The 14,720-nt window shown below is 43.6% G+C and overlaps 1 protein-coding gene across 1 annotated transcript in view; it reads right to left on the bottom strand.

Moving 5' to 3' along the window:
* LOC115355642 (E3 ubiquitin-protein ligase TRIM39-like) overlaps positions 1–14,720 on the bottom strand; it is a 30,957-nt gene that overhangs the window by 11,768 nt on the left and 4,469 nt on the right. The window contains exons 2-4 of the mRNA XM_030046499.1: positions 7,279–7,436; positions 6,922–7,095; positions 515–561 (exon numbers count right to left, since the gene is read on the bottom strand). Coding sequence (XP_029902359.1) covers positions 515–561; positions 6,922–7,095; positions 7,279–7,436 — 379 coding nt within the window. The remainder of the gene's footprint in view (positions 1–514; positions 562–6,921; positions 7,096–7,278; positions 7,437–14,720) is intronic.

Raw genomic sequence — 14,720 nt, forward strand, 5'->3', positions numbered from 1 at the left:
TTTCTGTGTTACTGTGGTAAGTGTGTTGCCATAGTAACAGCTAACTCCTTGTGGCGGTATAAAAGCAGTTTGTGGTGCGTGTTACGGCGCCATGTTACTGAGCAGCAACATGTGTTAGCACTGCAACAAACAACACGCCAGTTGGCCAAGTCAAGCAGAGAAGTTGTCTGCCTCTGTTTCCCCACAACATCCACGCTGGAAACACACAACTTCCACATGTTAGACATTTCATTACAGAGATGGATACCACTCAGTTAGGATGGTAAAAGCATGGACATTTTTCCTTTGTGGACGTCAGTTGTGATCAAATGAATAAAAATCGACTGATAAAAACTAAACAGCCAAATGAGGATCGGGGAATAAAGACGCTGTTTGTTCTCGAGCAGCAACTAAATGATTTTTGGTTCAACATTAAAAGCAGCTGAGAACAAACAGCAGAAGCTGCAGCTGCAGCATCTAAACAGCTGAATGTTTGCTGCTTTGTGTTCAGGAATCAAACTAAATCCACACTTACACTTCCTCAGGCCTGGTTTCAACCATTGCTCTCCACCATGGTCCACCCTGGAGGAAGAAACAGAGTCAGAGCAGCAGATTCTCTTTGAGGATGGAAACATGGGCAGTAAATAACCTTCCCTATGAAGCATTTAGCAGACCAGGAATATTGTTTCATGTTGAATGGTGGATATGAGTGATCATATCCACCAATCTAGAAGACATGGGGCCCTATCTTGTGTCAGAGTCCCTAAACCCGTTATTTGGGGATTCAGCATTGCGTAAGAGACGTTGCTATCTTGCACACCTGCCATTATCTGTAAAACACCTGCGCTACCCGTTACATTATACATAGGCGTGGTTTGGGCGTTACGCCAGTTAAACCAGTCAGTGTGCCAGGTGCCAGTGCCTTTAAGAGCAGGATGCGCAATCCCAAATCCGCAAAGCGAAACCCGTGATGGAGAGAGGAAGGTCGTGATTTAGTGCTATCTCTGCCATTTTCTCAGGGGTTCAACTGAGGCTAAAGCAAGGTGGCTTTTTATTTGGGAGGAGGAGCCGCATGTGCACATCCACATGTGTCCAAGTGGACATGCATTGAAGCTGCCTGGGCTCTTGTAAATGCCCAAATGTGATAGCAGGTGGTTCTGAGGACCCACTATCTGCTTTCCCTAACATGTGTGGTGAAGATAGCAACTAGTAAAAAAAAAAAAAAAAAAAAAAAAATTTATATAGCGCTTTTCACAGAGAGAACTCACAAAGTGCTTTACAAGTTAAAAATACAAATGCTCAAAGCTAATAAAACAATATACAAATGCAATTCAAAGAAATAAAAATACAATGGACAGTAATAAAACAATATAAATATAAATATATATAATCAGTATAAAAATATGATGCTAAGGAAATAAAAATGCAATAAAAAAACAATAGAAACACAAAGGCAATACAAGGAAATACAAATACAACAGTGGCGTAATCCTATGGGAAAGCCTGTCTAAATAGATGTGTTTTGAGCCGCTTCTTAAAAATGTTGACAGAGGTCACGGCTCTTAGGTCCGGTGGAAGTGCATTCCACCATCTAGGAGCCACAGACTCAAAGGCTCTGTCACCCTTGGTTCTAAGCCTAGTACGCAGGACTGCTAGTAGGCCCTGATCTGCAGACCTCAGGGACCTACTGGGGGCATAGGCATGGAGCAAGTCGGACAGATATGCAGGTGCCAGACCATGTAGGGCTCTATAAGTCAGTACCAGCACTTTGTACTGGATCCTGAAACTAACAGGCATTTACAAGGCCTTACTTGATGTTTTACCTGTGTATCTTACCAGTTTAATTTCACTTAGAACCAGTAACTTGCACACTCGTTTACAAGAGATTTTGATTTTAAACATTCCTAATGTAAGGACAGAATTAGGGAAGACTGCATTTCAATTTTATGCTCCTCAGAAGTGGAATGACTTGCAGAATGTCCTGGGTCTAAATCACCTGATTTCTTTAGATTGCTTCAAAAGTTTATTGTTCAATCTTCTGCAACCGGTTTGTAATTGTGATTTATGATATTATGTATGTTTTATTGTAATTGTAATCAGGGCGTCATTGGAAAAGAGAGCTTGCTCTCAACTGACCTTCCCTGAATAAATAAAGGAAATAATAATAATAATAATAATAACAGGAAGCCAGTGTAAAGAGGCCAGGACCGGACTTATGTGACAGTACCTCCTAGAGCAGGTCAGCAGCCTGGCGGCGGCATTCTGTACTAACTGAAGGCGGTCAATGGATGCATTATTGAGACATGTAAAGAGAGAATTACAATAGTCTATACGAGATGAGATGCAGGCATGAGTCATCATTTCCAGTTCAGAATGAGATACTATAGATCTAAGTTTAGCAATGTTTTTAAGATGGAAAAAACATGAACGAGTAATATTAGTAATATGCTCATCGAGGTGCATGGCCTGATCAAATGTAACACCAAGATTTCTTAGGTTGGGCCGCATGTTTGAGGTCAGGGGACCAATACAGCTGGCTACCTTAGTAACATTACTGTCAGGAGCAACAATCAGTACCTCGGTTTTGGTAGCATTCAACTGGAGAAAGTTACAGGCCATCCAATCCCTAATTGCAGACAGACAATTATGCAGTGCATTGACACCATTCATCGTGTCAGGGTTAAAGAAATAATATATCTGGAGGTCGTCCGCATACAAATGATAAGAGATATCCTTGAAACTACTAATAATATCTTTGAGGGGGAGCATGTAAAGTGCAAACAGGATTGGCCCCAGAACCGAACCCTGAGGCACCCCACAGGACAGGGAGGCAAACTCGGACGAATAGGGACCAACAGCAACAGAGAAATGTCTATCGGAGAGATAGGAGGCAAACCAGTCTAGAGCAACCCCTGAGATGCCAACCCAATTCCTCAGTCTGTCTAAAAGGATACAGTGATCCACTGTGTCAAAAGCCGCACTGAGATCAAGCAGGACAAGGATAGTACATTTACCAGGATCAGAGGCCATCATAATATCATTGGAGACTCTAAGAAGAGCTGTCTCTGTGGAATGCAGTTGACGATATCCAGACTGGAACTTGTCAAAGATGTTATGCTTATTCAAGGCGGAGACTAGCTGGTTTGCGACAACTTTTTCTAAAATCTTTGAAATAAACGGAAGCTTGGATATAGGCTGGTAATTGCTTAAAATGGAAGGGTCCAGATTGGGTTTTTTGAGAAGGAGCTGAACAACCACTTGTTTAAAGCAATAAGGGACACAACCTGAAACCAGTGAGCAGTTAACAATGGAGAGCAGACTTGAGCCAACACAGTTGAAGACCTTTTTCAACAGTGTTGTAGGCAAAATGTCTAGCGGGCTGGAAGAGATCTTCATAACACTAACAAGTTCTGTTAAATCTTGCAAGGAGATGAGCAAAAAACAATCTAAAATTGGCTGCTGATTAGGTGGGACAAGGAGACGGGCGATGGAGGGTGGGGATATACCCGCCCTAACACTAGCAACCTTGTCCACAAAAAACAATAGAAAATTACTACAATCTTCATTAGAAAATACAGGTACAGCAGGAGGTTGTGCACCAACAATATTATTAATGGTATCAAAGACGACTTTGGGGTTTCTCTTGTTAGAGGAAATAAGATTAGCGAAGTAAAATGCTCTTGCCGCCTTAACCATGGAATTATATTCAGATAAGAGCTCTTTAAAATAAAGACGATGAACCTGGAGCTTGGTGGACTTCCACAGGCGCTCAACTCTCCGACATTTGCGTCTGAAACAACGAATGTCATCATTTAGCCAAGGGGAAGGATTAGCTGCAGGGACAGTGCGGGATTTCACAGGAGCAATTTCATCCAAAATGACAGAGCAATAAAAGTTAAAAGTATGAACTTGAGTACTGACATCAATATCAGCACTGTATGGCTGCACCCCACTGTTGGTAAAAGCGGAGGAAAGAGAGGCCAGACACTGTCAATGTCTAAACCAAGCCTAAAAACAAGGTCCAGAGTGTTGCCCTTAACATGTGTCGGCCTCTGACGTGCTGAGAGAAATTAAAAGATTCAGTGATGTTTAAGAAATTTACAACAAAGTTGTTGGTAGTATCATTTACAGCCACGTTAAAGTCACCAAGCATTACAATTATCTCAAATTTAATTATAGGAGCTAAAAAGTCACTAAAATCCCTCAGAAAGGAGCTATTAATACCAGGGGGGCGGTAAATTAAAACACAATAAAAGGGGTGGGAGCGCCCAATGTTAGTGATTAATAGTTCAAATGAAGAATAAGTTTCGGAGGTCACCCTCCTGGTGGAAAAGCAGTTCTTGTACACTAGAGCCAGACCCCCACCATGGCCTGCTATCCTTGGGGCACAAATGAAAGAGCACTCAGGTGGACACAACTCATTCATAGATGCATATTCCTCGTCCCTTTGCCAATTCTCAGTAACAAACAGAAAGTCCAGGTCCTTACTAATAAACAGATCGTTTAAAATTAAAGATTTGTATGTGATGGAGCGGGCATTCAACAGCGCCATTTTAATGGATTTGGATCCCACTTTGTTAGGCATTGCAAGAGTTCTAGAGCATTTAAGAGGTAATAGGTTCTGAGCGCGCATATAATTTCTCCGTGGCTGTGGTAAATTGGGTCGAACCGAGATAATAACTGAAATAGTAATCGGGGGGAAATAACAATCAATGGGGCCATATTGTGACTTGGGCACTGTAGGGTTAAGGGCGGAGTGTTCCTTTGGTGAACAGCAGGGGGAGCTATCACAGGAAGGTGTAAGTGGAGCTACTACCAAAGAGGAAGACGAGAGGCCGGAGCCAGGAAGTCATTTATTTTTGGGTTGTGGGGATTTGGGGGCATGTACCTAATTACATGGCGCATGTTTACTGCCAGCATGTGGCTGCCTAGTTTGCTAAGGGGAAAAGACTGTCAGTCTGATAAAAGGAAGGACGGTTCCAAAATAAGTTGAAATTATCAATAAAAACAAAGTCATGCGCCCTGCAAGCTGCTTGAAGCCACAGATTCAAATAATGCAGCCTGCTGAAGCGTTCAGCGCCGTGGCCAAGTGTTGGCAGAGGACCATTGATAAAAACTGACTTATCACTGTTGGTTAAAAGATTAAACATTTTAATGAAGTCCTTTTTAATTAGTTCTGATTGGCCGCGGACTACATCATTTGTCCCGACATGCAGGACGATAAGCTCTACAGAGGATGGAAGAGCTTGGAGTAGCTCAGGGAGTTTCTCTATTAAAGTTGGGACTGTGGCTCCTGGCAGGCAGTGGGTGATGGCATTAACAAAGCGCATATGTTTTGTAATACTGTCACCCACGATCAAGGTGGTTGGGGGAAAAAGGGGACGGGGAGACGAGCACCGCTGCTCACCTGAGTGGACAGGTGAAGTGTGCGGAGGGGCAGCAGAGCTAGCTGTGGCTTGATGATGCTGTGCCGTGCCGGAGTGACTCGCTCTGCGTGCCGCCTCCCTCAGGATACTTTTTCACCGGGCAGACGAGGACGAGGGCCGGGATGGAGGACTCTTTCGCGTACCGGAGCAATGGCTGGTCTTGAGAGAACCATGGCGGGGAGCCTTGGCCGCTCCGGCACCCTGTGGTGGAGAGGGACCTAGAGAACCAGTAGACACCAAGCCCACAGGGCGGGATGGACCGGGAGCACCGTCAGTCGCCAGGAGGGGGGTAGCCAAGGTGTTGACAACCGCAAGTGGTGGGAAAGCCGCGGTGTCAGTCAGTGGGAGTACCGCTGCGGCGTCTGTGAGTGGGAGGGCAGCTGTGGTGTTTGACGGTGGAGAGACAGCCGGGACAGTGTGCAGCAGAGGCACCACACACTGGTCCGAACTCGAGTGAGGTGCAACCATGGAAACACAGGCATTGGACGGGAACGCCAGGTTCTCATCCGCAGATAGGACCACATACTGGTTGGAGAGTGGGAGAGGGAGGCCCGGGGGAGGGAAAGGGACAGCCCCATTTGAGGCATTCTTCCGACCGCGGATGACCACCTTGGACCAGGGAGTCCCATGGTTCGGAGTTGAGCAGGAGGGCAGCTGACAGGAGGAAGGGTCCCATGCAACTGTGTCCTGGAGGGCAGCCCCCTGCGAAGCCAGCTCTCCATTGTGAGTGGTCTCCATAAAGCTGGACAACGTTGGCAACCGGGCCCTGAAAGTGGACAAGAGGGAATCCTTCTTCCGAAGTTCCTCCGACAGCCGACTTATGTCCTCCTTAAGGTCAGCTATCTTTTCTTCTGCCTTTTTCAGTAGCAAAGTCTCCTCTTTCGGCATTGTGGTGCCTGATTGGTGGTTTGCTGGGGAAAAGAGACAGCTAAGGCCAGGAAAAGAGTCCTGATAAGATGAAGAGCTATGGTTATGGAGGTTGTAGTGGCAATCATTACGTTAGGCTCGGGAACGAGACTTACCGGCATAGGCCCAAAGACTGGGCCTACTGCTGTTGAACGGCCTCCGGTAAGCAGGTCCGATGGTTGTAAGCTTTATGGTGGGAGCGTGGACAGATCGGCTTGGCTGCTTGGTTGTTGATTGGTGTTTGTAGGATAAAAAGAGCTAGTTTGTCGATCGTCAGATCAAAAAGTCAGTCTTTCCCAGCATGGAGCAGCTCCGCGATCAGCTGGCAATCAGCTGGTCCCAGATGGCATGAATGCCGGAATGCGTGAATGCCGGGAACCCAGTGACTGCTCTGGTGAGCAGCAATTGTAGGGAAAGCTCATAAACACGCCCACGGACACACCTCCAGGCACAAATAAAGCAGTCGGCATAATGTATAGTGGGTAGTGTGGCCGCAAGATACCGTTTAGGAATAGTGGAAGCTGCTAAATGCGTAATTCACGGGTAGCGGGAAGTGGCAACGGGTAGTGCAGTTTGAAAGATAGAGCCCATGGTGTGTGTCTCTCCATACCTGAGAGCCTCCAGTCTCCAGGTTGGATCCTCCAGTCCAGCAGAGAGCAGCTTCACTCCTGAGTCTCCTGGATGATTGTAGCTCAGATCCAGCTCTCTCAGATGGGAGGGGTTGGAGCTCAGAGCTGAGGCCAGAGAAGCACAGCCTTCCTGTGTGAGCAGACAGCCTGACAGCCTGCACATGGACACACCAAAAACAACAACACAGTCTGATACACATACATGTTGGATTTTTTCATCGGCACAATGAACAATCTGAAATTAGCTGGGTTCATTCAGACAAATATTCAAATGTGTGATCGGCTTTATGTTATCATTTAGTCCAGTTTTGAAAGCTCTTGAGTTCTCTGATCCTGACCTGAGAGCCTCCAGTCTGCAGTGTGGACTCTCCAGTCCAGCAGAGAGACGCTTCACTCCTGAATCCTGCAGGTCGTTGTTACTCAGGTCCAGCTCTCTCAGACTAGAGGACTGGGAGCTGAGAACTGAGGCCAGAGCTGCACAGCTTCTCTCTGACAGATTACAGCCACTAAGCCTGAGGAGGAATTAGTGAAGAACAAGGTAAATTTGAAAATGTCAGCTTATTTTTCTCAGGTAATAAAATTAACCTATAGTTCACCAAAATTAAAGTATTAAATATATCCAATTCTAAATGAACCTACACAGATTTCTTGGAGGCTTTGACCACTGGCAGCAGCCTCAGAAGAGCCTCCTCTGAAGCAGAGTATTTCTTCAGGTCAAACTCATCCAGATCTTCTTCTGATGACAGTAAGATGAAGCCCAGAGCTGACCACTGAGCAGGGGACAGTTGGACTGTGGAGAGACTTCCTGATCTCAGGTACTGTTGGATCTCCTCCACTAGAGAATGGTTATTCAGCTCATTCAGACAGTGGAACAGGTTGATGCTTCTCTCTGGAGAGGAATTCTCCCAGATTTTATCCTTAATGTACTGGACTGTTTCCTGATTGGTCTGTGAGCTACTTCCTCTCTGTGTCATCAGGCCTCGTAAGAGAGTCTGATTGGTCGGCAGTGAAAGACCCAGGAGGAAGCGCAGGAACAAGTCCAGGTGTCCATTTGGACTCTGTAAGGCCTTGTCCACAGCACTCTGGAGGAGGTATAGTTTTAGTTTGGATATGTTGAACACTGCAGAAAAACTCGAGGTTGATTGTTCTTCTGACAGCAGATTGACTCCAAAGTTGCTGAATGTCACAAAGACATAAAGAGCAGCCAGAAACTCCTGAAGGCTCAGATGGACGAAGCAGAAAACCTTGTCCTGGTACAGCCCACGCTCCTCTTTAAAGATCTGTGTGAACACTCCTGAGTACACTGAGGCTGCTCTCATATCAATGCCACACTCTGCCAGGTCTGCTTCATAGAAGATCAGGTTGCCTTTCTCCAGCTGCTCAAAAGCCAGTTTTCCCAGAGACAGGATCATCTCCCTGGTCTCTGGAGTCCAGAGTGGATCTGTCCCAGCTCTCCCATGATACTTGACGTTCTGCACTTTGGACTGAACAAGCAGGAAGTGGATGTACATCTCAGTCAGGGTCTTGGGCAGGTCTCCTCCCTCACTGGTCTTCAACACGTCCTCCAGAACTGTAGCAGTGATCCAGCAGAAGACTGGGATGTGGCACATGATGTGGAGGCTTCGTGACGTCTTGATGTGGGAGATGATTCTGCTGGCCTGCTCCTCATCTCTGAATCTCTTCCTGAAGTATTCCTCCTTCTGTGGGTCAGTGAAGCCTCTCACCTCTGTCACCATGCCAACGCACTCAGGAGGGATCTGATTGGCCGCTGCGGGTCGTGTGGTTATCCAGAGGCGAGCAGAGGGAAGCAGGTTCCCCTTGATGAGGTTTGTCAGCAGAACGTCCACTGAGGTGGACTCTGTAACATCAGTCAGCATCTGGTTGTTCTTGAAGTCCAGAGGAAGTCGACACTCATCCAGACCATCAAAGATCAACACAACCTGGAACTGCTCAAACCTGCTGATTCCTGCTTCTTTGGTCTCATGGAAGAAGTGATGAACAAGTTCCACTAAGCTCAACTTTTTCCCTCTCAGCAGATTCAGCTCTCTGAAAGTCAATGGAAATGTGAAGTGGACATGCTGGTTGGCTTTGTGTTCAGCCCAGTCCAGAGTGAACTTCTGTGTTAAGACTGTTTTCCCAATGCCAGCCACTCCCTTTGTCATCACTGCTCTGATTGGTCGATCTCTTCCAGGTGAAGGTTTAAAGATGTCCTCACATGTGATTGTTGTTTCTGGTCTGGCTGGTTTCCTGGATGCTGTTTCAATCCATCTGACCTCATGTTCCTCATTGAGCTCTCCACTCCCTCCCTCTGTGATATACAGCTCTGTGTAGATCTGATTCAGAAGTGTTGGGTTTCCTGCTTTAGCAATCCCCTCAAACACACACTCACACTTCTTCTTCAGCTTAGATTTGAGTTCACCTTGGCACGCTGCAGCGGCAGTTTCTGAATGAACAAACAAACAAAAACATCAACAAAACAATGTTGTATTACATATGAGAAATGTGAATATTTCCTGGTAAGTGTATCTATTGGTCCTGTTCGACTGTAAGAACGTAGCGAGGTGTGCCGAGACCTGAAGGCTATTTTACAAGTTCTGCAATCGTTTCTATGGCAACAACATGGTTCCAGGTTAAAGTTCCTGGAAGCTGATTTGGGCCCTGCTCCAGGAACTTTTAGGAGGAGCTAAAAGGGCTGTCCGTCTTGATTGGTCAAGGTGTTGCCATGACAACACTTAAACATGAGCTATCAGAGGACGACAACACAAAGCAGCCGCCGCCAAACAACAGACTGCAGAAACAAACGAAGAGCTGCATGTCCCGATCAGGATTTGGGGAGAATAAAGTTCACAGTTTAACAAACAGCACAGCGCTGCCTCAGCCGGAGAGAACAGGAAGCTGCTTTTCACCGGCAGGCAGGAGGAGGACAAGCCGCCCCCTGGTGGCTGGGAGGAAAACTCAGAGGCTGAAATAATCTGTCATCAAGCAACAGCCTGACGCATCACAGCTGCTTTGATCTGATTGGCTGTTTCACTCGGCTGGTAATTGACATTTTTCGGTAACGAGTGGGAGTTAGTGAAACTGTCGGGTAAGAACATTAGGTGCGGAGCAGAAGCCTCGCGGCTCCTCTCCGAATTCAAATTAAACTTGCAAATGGTTGACTTAAACCATGGAGACTAATTATTGCTTGCACAATTTGAGAAAACTGAACTAAAAGGTAGAAGACCGAAGACGAGAGAGAAAGAAAACAACTAACAAACAAACTTTTGGAGATGGATGAGACAAGTGAAACCCTGAAAACCTTGACTGGGAAAATCAACGAAATGGCCCTGAATGTAAACAAAATAAGCGGGTTGGTAGAGGAAGTGAAGAAGCTCAACCAACTGATAACACTAAAGGATGAGAAAATTGCAAATCTGTAGCAAAGAATCGACGAACTAGAGCAATATACCCGCAAGGAAGATGTGTTAATCAGCGGCTTGCCAACCAGACACCGCTCCTTCGCGAATGTCACCCGACACGGCGATACAGACCTGCTGTCCGATACCGAACAACAGACGCTGGAGGAACAGGTGATCCAGTACTTTAAACAGAAAGGCATTTTGATCCTAAAGGAAAATATTGCCGCCTGTCACACACTACCTAAACGAAACGGCCAGACAGAACGCACCATTATCCTGAGATTCGCAAACAGAAGACACAAAGTCGAACTCATGAGACAGACAAAGAAGCTGAAAGGTACACATGTGTACTTAAATGAACATCTAACCAAAAGAAACGCGGACATTGCCAAACATGCGAGGACACTCAGAAAACAGAAGAAGATCCAGGCTACGTGGACCAGGGACTGCAAAGTATGGATCCGAACGAATGCGTCTCCCACGGAGGAGGAGAAGACACTGATAATAAAGGATCTCAAAGACTTGGAGAAATATGGTGCCGTATAGCTGTATAGATTCTGATCTCTGGTGCCACTTTTTGGGACTTAGAATCAACTTTTTTGGATGTTTATGGAAACAAGATGCTTTTTTTTCTGTTGCTATTTTTCCCGTCGACTGCAATCTACTTTTCTTCTGGATTCATTTTGGACCTACTTTTCAACTACCCTTTTGCTGCCTTTTTATTTTTATTTTTTGGTGTGCTTGGTGGTGCTGTGAATGTGTGCGTCCGCACGTGTGTGCGCGTTGATGTATGGATGAGAGTGCGCAAGTGGTATGTATGTGCAGTGAGTGTGTGCGTTTGTATGAGTGTGTCCGCTGATGTATGGATGAAGGTGCATGACTGGGAATGTGGTATGAATGAGTGGGGTGATGCGCCTTATGACTGCTTGTGGTGGGCCTTGATAAGCGATCAAGAAGTAGGCCTATGTACAACACTGATTAATGTGACGATAACACTACTGAAAACCAAGACTGACTGGGAATACCTCCACCACCGCCAGCAGGAAAGAGGAACATACTCAACCCAACCTGATGATGACCACAAGAGCCTGATGATCAAGCGAACATGGTGAGCGTATGTATGTGAGAGTAAATGTGTAAAAGTGTGTGCGAATGAGGGGGAGAGATGCCATGAACGTGAGAGTGAATGCGGGCGCGCGTGTGTGGATGAGGAATACTGGTGACGTGAAACCTTCTTGGACTTGCCATGACATATAACTGGTCAGCTACACTGGATAAATCTACCGCAAATGCAACCACGATATGTAATGGGGTGTACTTTGAAAGTGAGTGTATGTACTTAAGCTAACTCTTTAATATGTTGGAACCAGACAAAGACCCTGACAGTAATTTTTATGATCATGTGACCAGTAATTGTTGCTATTACACCGAAAACGAGTTCAAGGAGAAATTCAACTTAAAAAATAGTATTTCAATAATACATTTCAATAGCAGGAGTCTATATGCAAATTTCCGTAAGATCAAAGACTACTTACAGCACAATGACATGTCATTCAATGGAATTACAATCTCAGAATCCTGGACCAGTCAACAGAAAGAGACTGATTTTGAGTTAGAAGGATATAATTTTAATTATGTGAATAGAGAAAACAAAAAGGGAGGGGGAGTAACGATATTTGTTGACCGGAGGTTAAAATACAAGATTGTTGAGAGCATGACGACCGCAATTGAAAACATCTGCGAATGTATTGCCATCGAAATTGATATGGGAAAGAAGAAGAACATCATAGTAAGCTGTGTCTATAGAGCTCCGGATTCTAATATTGAAGAGTTTAAAGATGCCTTCGAAGCCATGATTCCAAACACTGAGCAAAAGGTATTATTCTTATGCAGGGATTACAATATAGATTGTCTTAACCCTAATAGACTATCAGTGATTGATGAATTTATGGATGCAATGTATAGTAGGGGCTTATACCCCAGTATAACTAAACCTTGTCGAATCACTACTCAATCAGCAACTGTCATAGACAATATATTTACTAATAATTTAATAAATAACCTAGAGAGTGGATTATTAATTAATGATATTACTGACCATCTGCCAGTGTTTGTTATTTATGAATGTGAGCTCAAGTGTGTTGACAAAAGAAATATAAATATGCAGAGGAGATTAAGAACAGAGGAAACTTTAAACAAACTTAGACATGATTTATCAGTTCATGATTGGAGAAACATCTATAGAAAAGAGGATGTAGATTCAGCCTACAATTCCTTCATACATGATTTCTTGACATTATACCACAAAAACTGTCCAATACAACATAGGAAAACCTCTAAACGACCAGAAAACCCCTGGATTACAAAGGGTCTGTTGAATGCCTGCAAGAAAAAGAATAATTTATACAAAGAATTCATCAAGCATAGAACAGTGGTTGCAGGCTTCAACAAATTTTTTGTAAATATAGGGCCCAAACTAGCAGAGGAGATACCTCTGCCACAAGGGGGAGATGCAACACAATTCTTGGGAGTAAGAAACCCGGCAACTATTTTCTTGAGAGAAACTGACACAAATGAAGTAACTGACATAGTGAGAAATTTTAAAAATAAAACTTCAATGGACTGTGATGGCATTGACATTTCATTAATTAAACAAGTAATAATTGAAATAGCAGACCCTATAGTTTATATCTGTAATCTCTCATTATGACTGGGTTCTTTCCCCCAATAAAATGAAAACCGCAAAAGTGATTCCCATCTTTAAAGCTGGTGAGCATAATCTTTTTACCAATTATAGACCAATCTCCCTGCTTCCCCAGCTCTCCAAAATTTTAGAAAAAATATATGCTGTTAGATTGGATAGTTTTATTGATAAATATGATTTACTTACAGACAGTCAGTATGGCTTTAGAAATAATCGATCAACATCATTAGCTTTATTAGACCTTGCTGAAGAACTAACTACCAGCATTGATAAAAAGAAGTTTGCAATCGGTGTGTTTATCGATCTTAAAAAAGCCTTTGACATCATTAATCACAATATTTTAATTCAAAAATTGGAAAGGTATGGGGTCAGAGGAATTGGACTCAATTGGATAAAAAGTTACTTAGAACACAGACAACAGTTTGTTCAGATTGGTGAGATTAGGTCACCGCTGATGGAGACCACCTGTGGGGTTCCGCAAGGTTCTATATTAGGACCCAAACTGTTCATACTTTATATAAATGACATTATTAATTCTTCCAATTTTTTCAAGTATGTAATTTTTGCCGATGATACTAATGTTTTCTGTGAGGGTGAGAACCTTCAACATCTGTTGAAGGAGGTCTCTGTGGAGTTAAACAAGCTGAAATTGTGGTTCGATTTAAATAAACTTTCTCTAAACATTAAGAAAACTAAATATATAGTTTTCGGGAAACGCAATACCAGTACACACAACAGTTAATGTAGTGATTGATAACACTGAATTAGAAAGAGTCTATGAAAATCCCTTTTTGGGAGTAATAATGGACCACAATTTAAGCTGGAAACCACAAGTAAAACATGTCCGGTCTAAACTGGCAAAGAGTGTTGGAATTCTTTGTAAAGTTAGACATATACTAAATCTGAAAACTTTGTACACTCTTTACTGCTTATTAGTTTTCCCCTATCTGTCCTACCGCGCTGAAGTGTGGGGTAATACATACAAAACCACCCTAAAGCCAATATGTACTATGCAAAAAAGAGCAATTCGAATAGTTAGCAATGTGGGCTATAACGAACACACAAATGACTTATTTTTAAATTTACAGACATTGAAATTTATGGATGTAGTTGAATTTAAAACAACACAAATAATATAAAAAACTAAAAATAAATTACTCCCAACAAATGTTCAAAGATGGTTTAGAGATAGAGAAAGTGGGTATAAACTAAGAAGGAGAGGAAACTTGATGCAATCTAATGCAAGAACAACACTCAAAAGCATGTGCATATTGGTAAATGGGGTGAGGTTGTGGAATAATCTACCTGAAAACATCAAAGAAAGAACACACATTTCCCAGTTTAAAAGGATGTTCAAAAGGTATACATTAGAGAAAGAGAAGAAACAATGTCTGCACTGACTTTAATGTCTGGAGGGACTTTAATGTGCCTATTGGCTTTTCTGATATCTTAAGTGTCATCAGTTTGAGTACTGTTGCAGTTTTCTAGTGCTTTGTCTTTTCTTTTCTTTTCTTTCTTCTTTTGAAAAATGCACATGACCATGTATAAAACTGCCTTAGGTGAAAGGGTAGGCTCCCTAAAAGCTCTGCTTCAGCCTTACCCTTTTGGTCGAATCCTTACTACATTTTTTTGTGTGTTTGAAGTAATTGTAGTGATAAGAAATGAGTCTTGTTATAAT

This window comes from Myripristis murdjan, chromosome 23, assembly GCF_902150065.1.
Source record: "Myripristis murdjan chromosome 23, fMyrMur1.1, whole genome shotgun sequence".
NCBI classification, from domain to species: Eukaryota; Metazoa; Chordata; class Actinopteri; order Holocentriformes; family Holocentridae; genus Myripristis; species Myripristis murdjan.